The sequence below is a fragment of the Schistocerca nitens genome, chromosome 9 (assembly GCF_023898315.1).
Source record: "Schistocerca nitens isolate TAMUIC-IGC-003100 chromosome 9, iqSchNite1.1, whole genome shotgun sequence".
In the NCBI taxonomy this organism is placed as follows: domain Eukaryota; kingdom Metazoa; phylum Arthropoda; class Insecta; order Orthoptera; family Acrididae; genus Schistocerca; species Schistocerca nitens.
This window is the reverse complement of record NC_064622.1, coordinates 24,633,957-24,649,530: the sequence shown is the minus strand read 5'-3', so window position 1 is coordinate 24,649,530 and position 15,574 is coordinate 24,633,957. Positions and strand designations below refer to the sequence as shown.

At 38.6% G+C, this 15,574-nt stretch overlaps 1 protein-coding gene across 1 annotated transcript in view; it reads left to right on the top strand.

The window, feature by feature from the left end:
• Window positions 1–15,574, top strand: part of LOC126204402 (IST1 homolog) — a 34,600-nt gene that overhangs the window by 12,071 nt on the left and 6,955 nt on the right. Inside the window, exons 2-6 of the mRNA XM_049938780.1 lie at window positions 527–659; window positions 744–887; window positions 1,001–1,171; window positions 12,245–12,433; window positions 12,640–12,708. Of these exons, the coding sequence (XP_049794737.1) occupies window positions 527–659; window positions 744–887; window positions 1,001–1,171; window positions 12,245–12,433; window positions 12,640–12,708 (706 nt within the window). The remainder of the gene's footprint in view (window positions 1–526; window positions 660–743; window positions 888–1,000; window positions 1,172–12,244; window positions 12,434–12,639; window positions 12,709–15,574) is intronic.

Here is a 15,574-nt window from a genome sequence, read left to right as displayed (position 1 = left end):
GTGTCCTTTGACCCAGTGGTTTAGCCGACTTTTTTGTAACTCGCATCTCTCCCCGTTCCTTAAACCTTGCCAGTCGTTTTCCTTCCTCTTCAACACTTCTGCCAGAATAAGGAGCCACTTACACTGAAAGCTTGCCTGTTTCCTTAACTTTTTTGTGCGTTTACTCGTGCCGTCACTTCGTCACTTGCTGAGTAGATTTTTTTTATCTAATTGTGTTATATTTTCAAGGATTGATTATTTTTGTTGATAGGTTTCTGTTTTGTGAATGTAACTTTCAGTTTTTTTTAAGTTTTATATTTATTTTAGTGCTTATTTCTACTGTTTGACTCGCAGAAATAAGTTATTAAACAATTTAACTGCCATTATCATTCCATACACGTCAACATATTGTATTTGTCATTAACATTTTCTGTTTGTTTTACACAAAGAAATTGTGCACGCGCGCACACACACACACACACACACACACACACACACACACACACACACAGACTTTTACTAATGGCCATCATTTTGATTCTTGTAGGACACTAGATGAAGGCCTTTCAGAAGCAATATCAAGTTTGTTATGGGTTGCTCCAAGAATGCAAACTGATATCAGCGAACTGAAAGTCATTTCTGAACAGTTAAGTGCAAAATATGGAAGACAGTATGCAGATGTAAGTTTCACATTATCATATTTATACTCAAGAAAGTGGATAGTCAAATATTTGTGATGTAAACAACCTTTTTTATGTAATAAGGCTTGCCGAGAAGAAGCAGTTAGCACAATTTCAGAAAAGCTGAAGCACAAGATGAGTGTTCAGTCACCACCGAAGCTCCTTGTTGAGAAGTATTTAATTGAAATAGCAAAGAATTATGACATTGAATACCAACCAGATCCACAGGTGAGTATAGCCTTTGTAAAAAATAAAATAAAATAAAAATAAAAGATCGTGAAGTAAGTGCTCTGCAGACCAGTATTTTGAGTAATTAGAGAAATTTGCTGCTTTCTTGACAGGTCATGGAGGAAGATTTAAGACCAGTTGGTGTTGATGCACTGCTTATTGATATTGATCCAGATAAAAATAATTTAGGGGGTCCATCTGTACCACCACAACCTGCAGGATTTGTTGGATTTCCTCAGCCTCCATTGCCTCCACCATCTAACATGAAGCCTTTCAGTTATCCGGTATGTTTTGTGGTAGAATAATACAGTAAATTAACCATAATATCTTGTATTCAGTAATAAATATTTAACTCTGATACAATTTTTCATGTAATTTGCATACAAAATGTTTAATTTATTAGCTGCTGGAAAGTAATTTTATACTATGTATCAATAATGAATAATCACGTAAGTGTTTATATTTTCAACTTACATAGATTATAATTAAAATATAAAGAAAAATACCAATAGAAGACCATTTCTCACTCAGTTATCAATTATGTCAAGGGTCTGTTGTCGTTATACAGCTGCCTGGCTAACACACTCTCTGAGGAAAAAAGTGAAGCATCCAGAAGGCATGGAAGAAACAAACTAAAACCGTACAGATTGAGAGGGTATGTTTGGTTATTACAGTGATTAGAAAATAGTCAATTTACAAAGAACTTGACAGTACGAGCCCACTTTACAGCCCCTTTAGCCTGGATGCATGCATGGATTTCGTTGAAGGTGTAATAAGGCCTTTTTATCCTCTCCTGGAGCAGACTGGTCTACAACTGTTGTTGACTGGTCCTTGATATTCTGGATACTGGCACTGGAACAAAGTTGATGTCTGAGATGGTCCCACATGTTCTATTGGAGACAGACGTTGAATAGGCATGTGGAAATGGAAATGGATTAATAATTGGGAAAATTGATTGGAAAGAATAGTTGAGAAAATTTTGAAGGTAATTTGTGAATCTGTGCACAATCTTGGGTGAACTTTAACTGGTATCAATATCAACAGACCTTGAATTTCATTACATTCAAGGTCAATAAACATAATTTGTACTGCTGCTTCCAGTCATGTGCAGTACCAAATAATCACCGCAACCATTGAAATTGTCAATCTGCCAATAAGTTCTTAAACACACGAAGCACATCATTTTTAGTAAAAGTAAACCAAGTTCAATATGTGTCTATCAAGTCTGGGTCATTACCTTCACATTAATTCCATTGTGTTTAGTCTGGAATGTGACAATATCAATGCAGGAATGCTCCTCCAGATACAGTGTTAATTATTCTTGTCTGCGCTGAACCTCTTGATGCAGAATCTCAGCGGTGAATCTATATAACCGTGCAAGTAAATATTCCTTTTCTAATAACCTTTTACAATACTTTTAATGAACAGGTAAAATACACATTTTTAACAATGCTTGTATCGCGGATCAAAGCATACGTCTGTACGGTACCACTTCCTGAAACAAAGGGTGAAGATACAGGAATTACTGAATTGAAGAGCATATTTCTTAGTTTGTTTCATACTGGTATTTAACAATGTATCAAAATATTATCCTTGCTGCAAAACTACTCGTTAACTTACTTTTGGCGGTGTTCTTGATGTATAGCTCATTCAGTTTACATATAGCTTATATATAAAAAAAGGAAAGACAAATAATACGATTCAGTACAACGTGAAGATCTTGCTGGCCAGGGAAGAACCTCAACATCACGCAGAAAATTCATAGATCCACATGTCATATGTGGACGAGTGTTCTGTAGAGAAATGGCACCATGGTACTATTGCATGAAACGGGATATGTGAGAACACAGGAAGTCTATGACATACTGTTGTGGCATCACAGTTACTCAGTCACTGCTGTCTGTGACTTGAAGTCATTCCTGATGGCTCCCCACATCATGAAGCTAGGAGTAATGTCTCCCCCAGGCCACTGCCATATTCACTGACGATGGTCATCTGAGATAGTGCAGAAATGTGATTCATTGTTGAACACAATGAGATGCCATTCACCAGCACTCCTTGCTTCCCAGTCATTGAACCACTCCATCTGCAGCTGTTTGTGTTGTGGTGTTAATGACAGCCTACACGTGTGACCGTATTCACTAGTCCATCTGCTGATAATCTCCAACCAAGGCTGTGGGATGACAGAATGGTTCAGGGAGTCCATTACTTGTTCTAGGGTGGCAGGCATAGCTGTGAAGGGGTTGCATCCTTGTGGTCAGACGTGGTCAACCAGAACCTTGATGGCAAGTGTGCCTTCCTCCACATTCCTTTGCAGTTCAATGTCAGGCTACTGATTTGACCAAGTGCCCAATGGTGAGTCACAGTATGCCCCTTCCAGACTCTTGTCAAGTGCTGATAACACTGTCTCATACAAATACACAGCATCTCTGTGTCCTCCACAATGATTACTAAATGTGTGACACTGTTCATGTCCCTTGTATACTGTACAAGATCTGGTAACAGCATTAAATGCATACAATGCTAATGCACTCAGCCGGCTGTTTACATATCCACCAGTTGTGTATGCGCATGTGAAGTTACACTGACATCAGACCGTGTCCTTTGTGTTCTTTACTGAGTGTGTTAGCGTGACTATACTCTACTTCATCAACAAATAATGATTATCTGCACACATTAACAACTTATTACAATGGATGTTGTTTTGCATTACCTTGTTTACAGGAATATTCAGTTCTTGAGTCTAGAAAATCTGATTAATAATAAATGTGGCTATTAATTTTCTTTTGAATATGCAAAGATGTATAATTTCGTACTTTGCCTGCCAGCAGCTTGTTAAGATATTTGTACTACATAAAGAACTCCATAATGATTCTTAAACATTGATTCAGAGTCTGTGTAACACTTAATCTCTTTGATTGTGGCTGTTTCAATCACAATTTATTCAAACTGATTAACTGCAAATAACACTTAAGGAACAAATATAACAAAGTGGGTGTAACAATTTCAAGATCTTGAAGAAAACTCTGTAAGGTATGTATTTGTCTATTTGTAACAAAATTCTTGTCAAACATTGGAAAATCCTGGTTGGAATTCGTAGGTGTTGAAATTATTATTGATCATTTACCTGAAGAAATTCTTTGTTTTAGTTGCATTGTGTAGAAGTTAATTCTTTAAGGCACCAGGGGAGTGAAAGTTTGCAAAATAAATTAGCATCTTGTCTACAACAAAATTAGAGATACTAATAAGTGCAAAACACATGAAACTGAGCTTCAGAGTAAATATTTCCTGTATTGACTCTATTATAGTATGTTGTCAAGCTGAAAATAGGAATTTTCGCACAGTCCTCTACGTGAATATAAGAGAGTCTTTGCTAGATTGACACGTAACATGAGATAACGTGAGATTGAATTCTCTAACCTGCATTAGTTATTTGTGACAAGTTAAAAAGTTAAACCTATGTGCTGGGCTGACTTGTGAACTTCGATCACATCCTTTCACATGCACTGAGTTGCCAACTACACAATGAAGTAAAACCTATGGGACCAATCCAAAATACAGATTTATCGTGGTTTCATCTCTCTTTTTGTTCAAACCAGTTTTAACTGCCATGTAAGAGGGTCACTCCAAAAGAAATGCACACTATTTTTTTAAAAATACAGTTTTCGTTCTGCATGTGTGAAAGTTTTACAGTGTATAGATACATCCTTCCTGCTTGTTTTCAAACTTAGTTCAACCTGTTCCCATGAGGGGTGCCGTCACGGCATGTCTTCAAGATGGCTGCTATACTTGACGTTCGTCAGAAGCAACGTGCTGTCATAGAATTCCTGTGCTGCGAAAACGAGACAGTGGGCAACATCCACAAGAGGTTGAGAAAGGTGTATGGAGATGCCGCTGTCGATTGCAGTACAGTTAGTTGGTGGGCAAGAGGCCTCATACTGCACACACTCCAGACAATGTGCAGAGAGTTAATGAATTAGTGACTGCTGATAGATGCATCGCAGTGAACGAACTATCACGCTATGTTGGGATGGGACAAGGAAGTGTTTGCAGAATACTGAAAGTGTTGGCGTGAAAAAAGGTTTGTGCCAGGTGGGTTCCCAGGATGTTGATGGGCTCACAAAGAAACAAGAAAAACGGTATGCGGCGAACTTTTGGAACAGTACGAGAATGGTGGAGATGAATTTCTTGGAAGAATTGTGACAGGTGATGAAACATGGCTCCATAATTTTTCACCAGAGACGAAGAGGCAATCAGTGGAGTGTCATCATGCAAATTCACCCAAGAAAAAAAATTCAAAACCACACCTTCTGCTGGAAAAGTTATGGCTACGGTATTTTTCGATTCTGAAGGACTCTTGCTTGTGGACATCATGCCAAGTGGAACCACCATAAATTCTGATGCATATGTGACAACACTGAAGAAACTTCAAGCTCGACTGAGTCGTGTTTGACCACATCGGCAAAAGCGGGATGTTTTGCTGTTGCACGACAATGCACGGCCACATGTCAGTCAAAAAACCATGGAAGCAATCACAAAACTCGGATGGACAACACTGAAACACCCACCTTACAGTCCTGACCTGGCTCCATGTGACTATCATCCTTTTGGAAAACTGGAAGACTCTCTCTGTGGAACAAGGTTTGAAGATGATGACTCCCGTGTGCACACTGCCAAACATTGGCTCCAACAGGTTGGTCCAGAATTTTACCGTGCGGGTATACAGGCGCTGGTTCCAAGATGGCGTAAGGCAGATGAGAGGGATGGAAATTATGTGGAGAAATGAAAATATTGTTCCTAAAGGATGTATCTACATACTGTAAAACTTTCAAACATGTAGAATAAAAGATGGATTTTTTAAAAAAATAGTGTGCACTACTTTTGGAGTGACCCTTGTATAATAATTGTGTATATAATGTGCATACAGTGAGATAATTAATTTTCAGCAGCAAACCTAAGTCAGCAGATAAACTTTGTGTATTAGATTCAATTTACAGAATACTAAAGAAGGCTGCAAGAAATATTTCCTGACTACATGGCAATATTTACTTTAAGCCCTTAATAATAAAAGGAAGAAAAAGATAGTAACAACTTGTATCTTTTAACACCAGTATTGTAAGCAAAATCAGCAGCACATCAAAGTTTGCTATAAGAAGAAAAAGAATATAACTTAAGAGTAAAAGTCTCTGAAGCCGTCAGTGACATGTTGTTGACTATATTTCAACCAATTACCTTTATTAAAATGTTAAAAAAAATTGCTTAGATTTAGGAATGTCAGTCCACTTAACATTGCTCATTGAACTGCCAGAAACAAGTAGTAAAATTTCAAACAAGAATAATTTTGGAAAAATTTACCTCAATTAAGAAAATTTGTTAATTTTTAGTAATAAGTTGGACAAATTCTTAGGTAGCTTTCTAGATATGTTTAATGAATCCTTTCTGCCTAAAATCACATGAAAAAAGGATAAAAAGTTTGATTAAATGGATCACTCAAGGCATGAGAGTTTCTAGCACCAGGTAAAGCCAGTTATACAATGAATTCAAATGTATTAATAAAAAGGATTCCATTTAGTATGTCTTATGTTACAAAAATGCATTTAAAGATGCTACATAGAGTGGCAAGTATTTGATTAATTTTAAGACATAAAAAAGATGGATAGTATTGTGGACTGTTGTGAAATCAAAATTTGGCATTAGTTTCATAGATTAAACTTGAACTGAAATTATTGTAAACCCAGCTGAAATATCAGAATGCTTTGGTGAATTATTTGTAAATGTAGTTAAGGCTGATGCTGATGTAGCATGTTAAAGTAATGTAATGTAATTAAAGTAAATCACTTTGGACTTGACCAAGTCTCTCAGACGAAGGAAGTTCAAATTAGATATGTTGAAAATGCTATATTATCACTAAACACAAACTTTTAGTAGGTATGGAATGCTTCCAAAAGTAATTAAATATCTATGTAACTTAGTAGAACTCTTCTTAACTCCAATAACCAACAAATCATCAAACATTTTTTTTTTTTTTTTTTTTTTTTTTTTTAAGTTTGCAGAAGTAAAACCTCTATTTGTGAAGGACTGAAAGAAAGATGTATGTTCTATGTCTGCTTCTTTAACAATATGAATTTTATCATCCACAGATTATTTACAAGAAAATATCAGAACTCTTCACCAATACAGTACTCTGAAGTTTGTTGACTAACACTCACATTAGTACTGCAGAACACTGGCTGTAGGTTTGACTGGAAAGCACTTCATTGTGAACCATGTTCTCTTTCCATGCACCCATATTCTGTCAGTTCATCATTGAAAACACAGTTGTCAGTTTAACAGTTAGCAATGAAAGTATCACATTAGGTAGCAAGCAAATCAGTGTGCTAGCCAAACATCGACTATTGGTAACAACAATGTCCACACTGCACCTAGTGACCACACCAGATGTACGCGTGGTTGTATTGATTGGTCTGTCAATAAGTCTGGCAGGATTAAAAGTATGTGGGGAACTACATCTCCATTAATGAGACTTTCACTCTGCAGCGGAGTGTGCGCTGATGTGAAACTTCCTGACAGTTTAAAACTGTGTGTCAGACCGAGACTTGAACTCGAGACCTTTGCCTTTCATGGGCAATTGCTCTACCAACTGAGCTACCCAAGCACGACTCATGACCTGTCCTCACAGATTCAATTCTGCCAGTACCTCGTCTCCTACCTTCCAAACTTCACAGAAGCTCCTCTGCGAACCTTGCAGAACTAGCACTCCTGGAAGAAAGGATACTGCAGAGACGAGGCTTAGCCACAGCCTGGGGAATGTTTTCAGAGTGAAATTTTCATTCTGCAGTGGAGAGTGCACTGTTATGAAACGTCCTGGTAGATTAAAACTCTGTGCCAGACTGAGACTCAAACTCAGGACCTTTACCTTTCACGAGCAAGGCTATATCTGGTATAGCACTTGCCTGCAAAAGGTAAAGGTCCTGAGTTCGAGTCTTGGTCCAGCACATAGTTTTAATCTGCCAGGAAGTGTCATACTTCTGTCCTGATTGAAGGTAGTGGAACAGAAAGTATTCCTGACAACTCAATTCTTTAGTACCTTAAATAACGTAAAAACTTGGTTTTAGTTCAGTGGGATGAAACTGAAAAAAATGTGTGTATAATGGGCAGTGAAATTGTATTGTAGGAAGCTCAAATTGTATATATTGGACACTGAAGCTTCAGAAAAGAATTGCTTGGTATGTTTTAAATGTTAACTGTTTTGGGTAAGTTTAACTGTGACTTAAAAATACCAACTGAAAATAGAAATTACTGAAACCAGCTCACAGTTACTGTTCTTTCCACTTTATTTCGGAGGATTAGGCTATATTCCGATCATCGAATAGCTTTAATTTAGTTACTAATTTGTGTCTACAGCGTTTTGTGTGCATTGCAATAATTTCTGGCCACAGTAGGGAAAAAAACATATTTTAGTACAAGTCTTGAAGTCATTTTGCTGCTGTTCGCTGTCAAACTAGTACATAATGTGAATCTGAGAAACAATATTGATTTACTGTTGAACCAAGGAAAATACTGCAGCAAAAGACATTACAGTTTTTTTTCCACAATGCCTGGAACTAATATTTTCCCTTTACTGATCTGATACCAACAATAGAAAAAGAAAACTTTTTCAGTACTTCTAGTTCCTTCTTAAATTTTCTGACAATACTGTCCACTTTTCATTCAGTTCACTGTAATTTATTCTCGTATACATAATTTAGATGCTACAGGACTCAGCTAAACATAGGAAATAGAAACATCTAGACATTTTTAATTTATTCAAAAAATTGTTGTCATCTTCAATCCAAAGATTGGTTTGATGTAGTTCTCCACACTAGTCTATTTTGTGCAAGCCTTTTCATCTCTGCATAACTGCTGCAGCCTACATCAGTTTAAACCTGTTTACTGTATTCATCCCTTGGTCTCCCTCTGTAATTTTTAGCCCTTATGCTTTCTTCCACTATAGAAATAATAATCCCTTGATGCCTCAGGATATGCCCTATCACCCACACCTTCAAGTTATCCTCAAAAAAATTCCCCAATTCAATTCAGTATCTTCTCTTACATTATTCAATCTACCCACCTAAACATTAGCATTCTTCTATAGCACCACATTTAAAAAGGCTTCAGTTCTCTTTATGTCTGAATTTCTTATTGTCCCCATTTCACTTCCATACAAGGCTACACTTCAGACAAATACTTTCAAAAAAGAATTCCCAACACTTAAATTGATAACAGATATTAACACATTTCTCTTTTTCAGAAAAGCTTTTCTTGCTACTGCTAGTCTGTATTTTATGTCCCCTCTGTTGTGGCCACCATGAATTACACATATCAAAAAAGTTTTGCTTCACCTCGGTTCCAAGAGTTCCGGAAGCTGTACAGAAAATTGGAATAGAGATCAACATAAACATCATTTCCGCCCTTTTTATTGCTCATGAAAACCACACATAGTACGTTGTACCACCATACAGTGAGACCTTCAGAGGTGGTGGTCCAGATTTACTGTACACACCAGTACCTCTAATACCCAGTAGCATGTTCTCTTGCATAGATGCATGCCTGTATTCGGTGTGGCATACTATCCACAGGTTCATCAAGGCACTATCGGTCCAGATTGTCCCACTCCTCAACAGTGATTCAGCGTAGATCCCTCAGAGTGGCTGGTGAGTCACGTCGTCCATAAACAGCCCTTTTCAATCTATCCCAGGCATGTTCGATAGGGTTCATGTCTGAAGAACATGCTGGCCACTCTAGTCGAGCGATGTCATTATCCTGAAGGAAGTCATTGACAAGACATGCGTGATGGGGGCACGAATTGTCGTTCATGAAGACGAATGCCTCGCCAATATGCTGCCGATATGGTTGCACTATCAGTCAGAGGATGGCATTCATGTGTCGTACAGCCATTATGGTGCCGTCCATGACCACCAGTGGTGTACGTCGGCCCCACATAATGCCACCCAAAAACAGCAGGGAACCTCCACCTTGCTTTGCTCGTTGGACAGTGTGTCTAAGGCATTCAGCCTGACTGGGTTGCTTCTAAATACGTCTCTGACAATTGTCTGGTTGAAGGCATATGCAACACTCATCGGTGAAGAGAACGTGATGGCAGTCCTGAGTGGTCCATTCGGCATGTTTTTGGGCCGATCTGTACCGTGCTGTATAGTGTTGTGGTTGCAAAGCTGAACCTCGCTATGGACGTCAGGAGTGAAGTTGCGCATGTTTGGCGATTGCGGACTTGGTGGGTTGGAAAAGGCGAGTATGCCGTTGGTGTTCCACAATGCGTTCCTGCACAGTTCGTGTTGTTTGCCCTATATATGATTTGCCACATTCACACGGAATTTTGTAAACACCTGATTTACGCAGGCCCAGGTCATCTTTAATGGATCCCACCAGTGATGAAATTTTGGAAGGAGGGCGAAAGATGACTCTCACTTGGAGCTAAAACTTTTGGAGCTCAATTATCAATGAATCTGTGGAAATAAGTTTGTCTGACAACGAGACTCTCATCAATCGAGATAGCGGTTATCAGCTAAACTCTGCTTGGAATCCTGTTATAGAGAAACTTCGTAGTCAACGTAGTTATCTGCATAAAGATGAAAATCGACCTGATATCGATATGCCAATCTTTCACCATGGAGGGCGCAAGGTGCAGCGCATGGAGCTGTTATGAACGTGCACGCTGAGCGGCACATGTGCAATGTCACCTCAGTATGGCTTTAAATAGCGGAGCTCACCGCATACTCGCCAGTACTACTACAGTGGCACTCACCTGAAGATGGCCAGAAGACTCTGCGCTGAAATATCGTGGCAGGACGTTACTGATATCCGGCAGTTCTCCCGTGTTTTTATGGAACATCGCTTTGGTTTACTCCGAGACACCTGGACACTTCCCTTGTTAAGAACCCCTCCTGGCACAAAATAACAATGCGGACATGATTGAACCGTGGTATTGAGCGTATAGGTGTGGTTGAACTACAGACAACATGAGCTGTGTACCTCCTTCCTGGTGGAATGACTGGAACTGATCGGCTGTCGACCCCCTCCGTCTAATAGGCATTGCTCATGCATGGTTGTTTACTTCTTTGGGACGGTTTAGTGACATATCTGAACAGTCAAAGAGATTGTGTCTGTGATACAATATCCACAGTCAACATCTATGTTCCCGAGTTCTGAGAACCAGGGTGATGGAAAACTTTTTTTGATGTGTGTATTTTGTTGCCCAAATAGCAGAACTCATATTTACTACTTTTAGTGTCTCATTTCCTAATCTAGTTCTCCTAGCATCACATGATTTAATTCAACTACATTCTTTTACCCTTTTTTATGCAGTCTCTTTTCAAGACATTATCAGTTCCTTCTTACAGTTTTTGTCTTCCTGAACTCTTAACTGCCTTTTCAAATTTCTCATTTGTTTCCTTGAGAGCTTGCTCAGTGTACAAATTGAATAACATTGGGGATTGGGTACAACCTACAACTCTTTCTCACTTCCTTCTTAACCCCTTTCGTGCCATTTGACGTTTGTAACTACTATGATTTCTGTGCTGGTAAGCTAAGTGAAAAAAAAAGTAGTGTTTCCAGGAGATTCATGCTTCTGAATAATGCGACACAATATTCTAGTGATCAGTCAGTTGTTGATTGACATGATGGACAGACATGTAATGTGGTGATTTTGGAGTGCATGTGAGTAGCAAATGCTACATAAAGGAGGTTTTAGTTCCAATGTACTGCCTGCTTTTTAGGTATGTTTTCACATCATAACTCCTAACCGCATGTGATGAGGAATGTGCAAGCCTTTTCAAAGAATGACAAAGGTCAGTGCTTCTCTTCTTTACACAGTCACCTGATACGTTACACATACAAGACATCTGAGATGTGAATGTTCAGTAACTTGTTCTCCAGAGTCCTCAGGTAACCACTGTTGATGCTTTGTGGTATCTCATAGAAATGGTATCAAAGATGATTTCCTGGGAATATATTCAGACCACAGTGCTTAGAGACTGTTGATTGTAGTGTGTGGGGACTTAACACCATATGTAATACTGTAAGTTTGCAGTTGTATACAGTTTTGTAATCACTATCATTTGTGTGTTGTCCGGTACGTAATTAATACTCCCAACTTCAGTCCAGTCACAGAACTCCTTGTAAACTTTTGCGTTGTAATTTTCCCAAGATGTTAGTGTAGGTTGCATCGTGTATGGATAATACTCTTTGGTATGTACAAGAATATGCTGTAGCTATCAGTTCCGTACATTTTCTTGACGTAATGGTATTTTCCGTATAAATGAATATTGTAAACCTTAACACTGAAGATGTTATTTGTGCAGAACATTCCTCCTTCTGGTGGAACATCTAGTGGACCAAGTGGTGGTAGTGCAGGAGGATTCGTAAGTCCACCACCTCCAGTACCAAACAGCACACCATATGGAGCTCCTTTCTCATACAATATTCCACCTTCTGCTTCTTCCGCTTCATTTGATGCCAAGACATTAAATACAGCTACCGACAGCATAAAGGTATGTAGTTTTTCATTAAGGCAACACAGCTATTCTTTTAATCAATAAACACAGGAATATACTTTCTATGTTGTTTTGAAAAAATAAATTGTTTTTAATGTATTTCTTTTTTCCTTTTATTTCACTGTCCTATCTTACTATAGTCACAGACTTAAGATTGAACTGCATGTTCAATCTTTAACTTATATTTATGTATCCTCTTGCAGGATGATACTGACTTACCTCCACCATATAACTTCAGCTTCCCACCTGATTTACCAGACCAGAACAAACAGGTAAATGTTTATTGAGCTAAAGCAAATGGTTGATGCTTTAAAAATGATAGATTTCAGGTGTGTTTTTGTGTTTTTGTGTGTGTGTGTGTGTGTGTGTGTGTGTGTGTGTGTGTGTGTGTAAAAGATACCAGAAAGGAACTGAAACACAAAAGCTTGTTTAATTTTGTAACCCTTTAAGTGTACCTCTGTCACCCACTGGTGACAGGGTTGCCTGTACTTAGTTTCCATTTTCTGTTTGGAAACTATCAAGCTACTTTTTCGTTGTTGTAGAAGATGAACAGGACATTGAAGGCATATTACAAACTTAATTGTAACCACAGAGTATTTCAGAGTGCCATATGAGCACTTTTATTTGCTAACTTTATAGTGCAGACCAGTGGAAGCAAGTCTCACCCTGCTCATAGATTTCCATAGGAAGAGGAATAGTGCAGAGGCTATAAACTCTGCCTTCCTCGTGTACTGCTATCAATCTTATTGGGAATAGTGACATGGAAATCAAGAAAGAATGCTTCAGTGTTTCATATAATTGATGATAAATTCATTTACAAAGTAATAGATGTACACAGTAAAGTGCAGACCTTTAAAACTGCAACACTACGGAGGTGGCATGCAGCAACCAACCAATTGATATGAAGCATACTACATGCTTAGATATGCAAATGATTAACATTTTGCAACCAACCAATTGGTATGAAGCATACTACATCCTTATGTAGGCAAATGATTAACATTTCAGTGCAACTGTTCAAAGTAAGTGGAAGTACCGCTATCTGCATTCTGTACCAGGGGCGTTTGAAAAGTCCGTGCAAAAATAAAAACTACTTACGTGTTTGAGGGAAACCTTTTTTATTTTTTGACATAGTCTCCTTTTAGACTTATGCACTTTGTCCAACGCTGTTCTAATTTGTTGATCCCTTCCAAATAATAGGCACTGCCCAAGTCTGCAAAATAGCTATTAGTAGCTGCGATCACCTCCTCGTTTGGATAATATCTTTGTCCCACCAGCCATTTCTTCATATTGGGGAACAAATAGTAGTCCGAGGGAGCAAAGTCCGGAGAATGGGGGGGGGGGGGGGGGGGTGAAACGAGTTGGAATCCTATTTCCATTAATTTTGCGACCACAACTGCTGAGGTGTATGCTGGTGCATTGTCGTGATGGAAAAGGACTTTTTTGCGGTCCATTCGCCGGTGTTTTTCTTGCAGCTCGGTTTTCAAATGGTCCAATAACGATGAATAATATGCACCTGTAATAATTTTACCCTTTTCCTGATAGTGGATGAGGATTATCCCTTGTGAATCCCAAAAGACAGTCACCAAAACCTTTCCAGCTGAAGGAATCGTCTTTGCCTTTTTTGGTGCAGATTCTCCCTTGGTAACCCATTGTTTAGATTGTTGTTTGGTCTTCGGAATATGTTAATGTATCCATGTTTCATCCACAGTGACAAAACGATGCTTAAAGTCCTGCGGATTCTTCCTGAACAGCTGCAAACAGTCCTTGCAACACTTCACACGATTCCATTTCTGGTCAAGCGTGAACAATCGCGGAACCCATCTTGCGGATAGCTTTCTCATCTCCAAATGTTTATGCAAAATATTATGTACCCATTCATTCGAGATGCCCACAGCCTCGCACATCTTAACTCTTCTGTCATCCTTTACTATATCATGGATTTTATCAATGATTCTGGAGTCGTAACCTCCACAGGGCGTCCAGAATATTCAACATCACTTGTGCCCATATGGCCACTCAGAAAATTTTGAAACCACTTATAAACTGTTCTAATCGAAGGTGCAGAGTCACCATAGTGTTTATCAAGCTTCTCTTTAGTCTCTTGAGGCATTTTGCCTTTCATAAAGTAATGTTTAATTACCACATGAAATTCTTTTTTGTCTATTTTTTGACAGTCACTCGACTTCCTTGATTCACATGAATGCCAAACACAAAGAAATAGACCATGTGGCTGAAACTTGGTGTGCATTCTTTCCAAAGATGCTAGTAACTAAACGTGACGTCGATACACGCCGGTGGTGCCATCTCTCGGACTTTTCAAATGACCCTCGTATATAAGAAAAGATCACAGATTGGGTTTCATGTTCAGAAAATACTCTCCAGTCAGAAAACAATGAAGTGCGTATTCCAGAACCAAAATTTTATCTACAGTGAACATACAACCCTGAAGATTCACCACCAACTAATTCAGTTTTGGCTGTTTGTGAAAAGATAGAAGGTGAAACAGCTACCAGCATGTGTGTCTAGTTGACAGCAGCGGGATCATGGCCTATTGAGACTGTTGTTTACTATTCTGGTTTATCGCTCGCATTTGTTGGGATCTCATGACTGTCCTGCAGGTGTGATGGATGTCCACATCGAAACTGGTGTCAGCGTCCATGACATGGTTGTGGCAACAGTAATTACCAAAGTACAAAGGACAACTAAAACAAGGCAGAAAGATATATATTTACAGTAAAATAGAAAAAAAATTGTTGTCATATCTCAATATGGAACTTGAAACTTCCAGCACAGGGCACCAGCATGTAGAACAATTGTGGCTCAAGTTTAATAGAATAATTGACCATCCACTGGATAGATATGTATCCAGTAGAACAGTTCATAATGGGATGGACCATGTGTAGTATACAGTTACTTTAAAGAAACTCGTAAAGAAACAGAGATTACTGTGTAATAGGTATAAAACAAAGTATAGGGCTAGAGACAGAGAGATGCTGAATGAAACACATTTGGCTGTCAAGAGGGCAATGCATGAAGCTTTCAGTAACTATTGTAGCAGAATATTGTCAAATGATCTGTCACAAAACCAAAAGAAATTCTGGTTGTTTGCAAAGGCTTTTTGTGGCACCAAAGTTA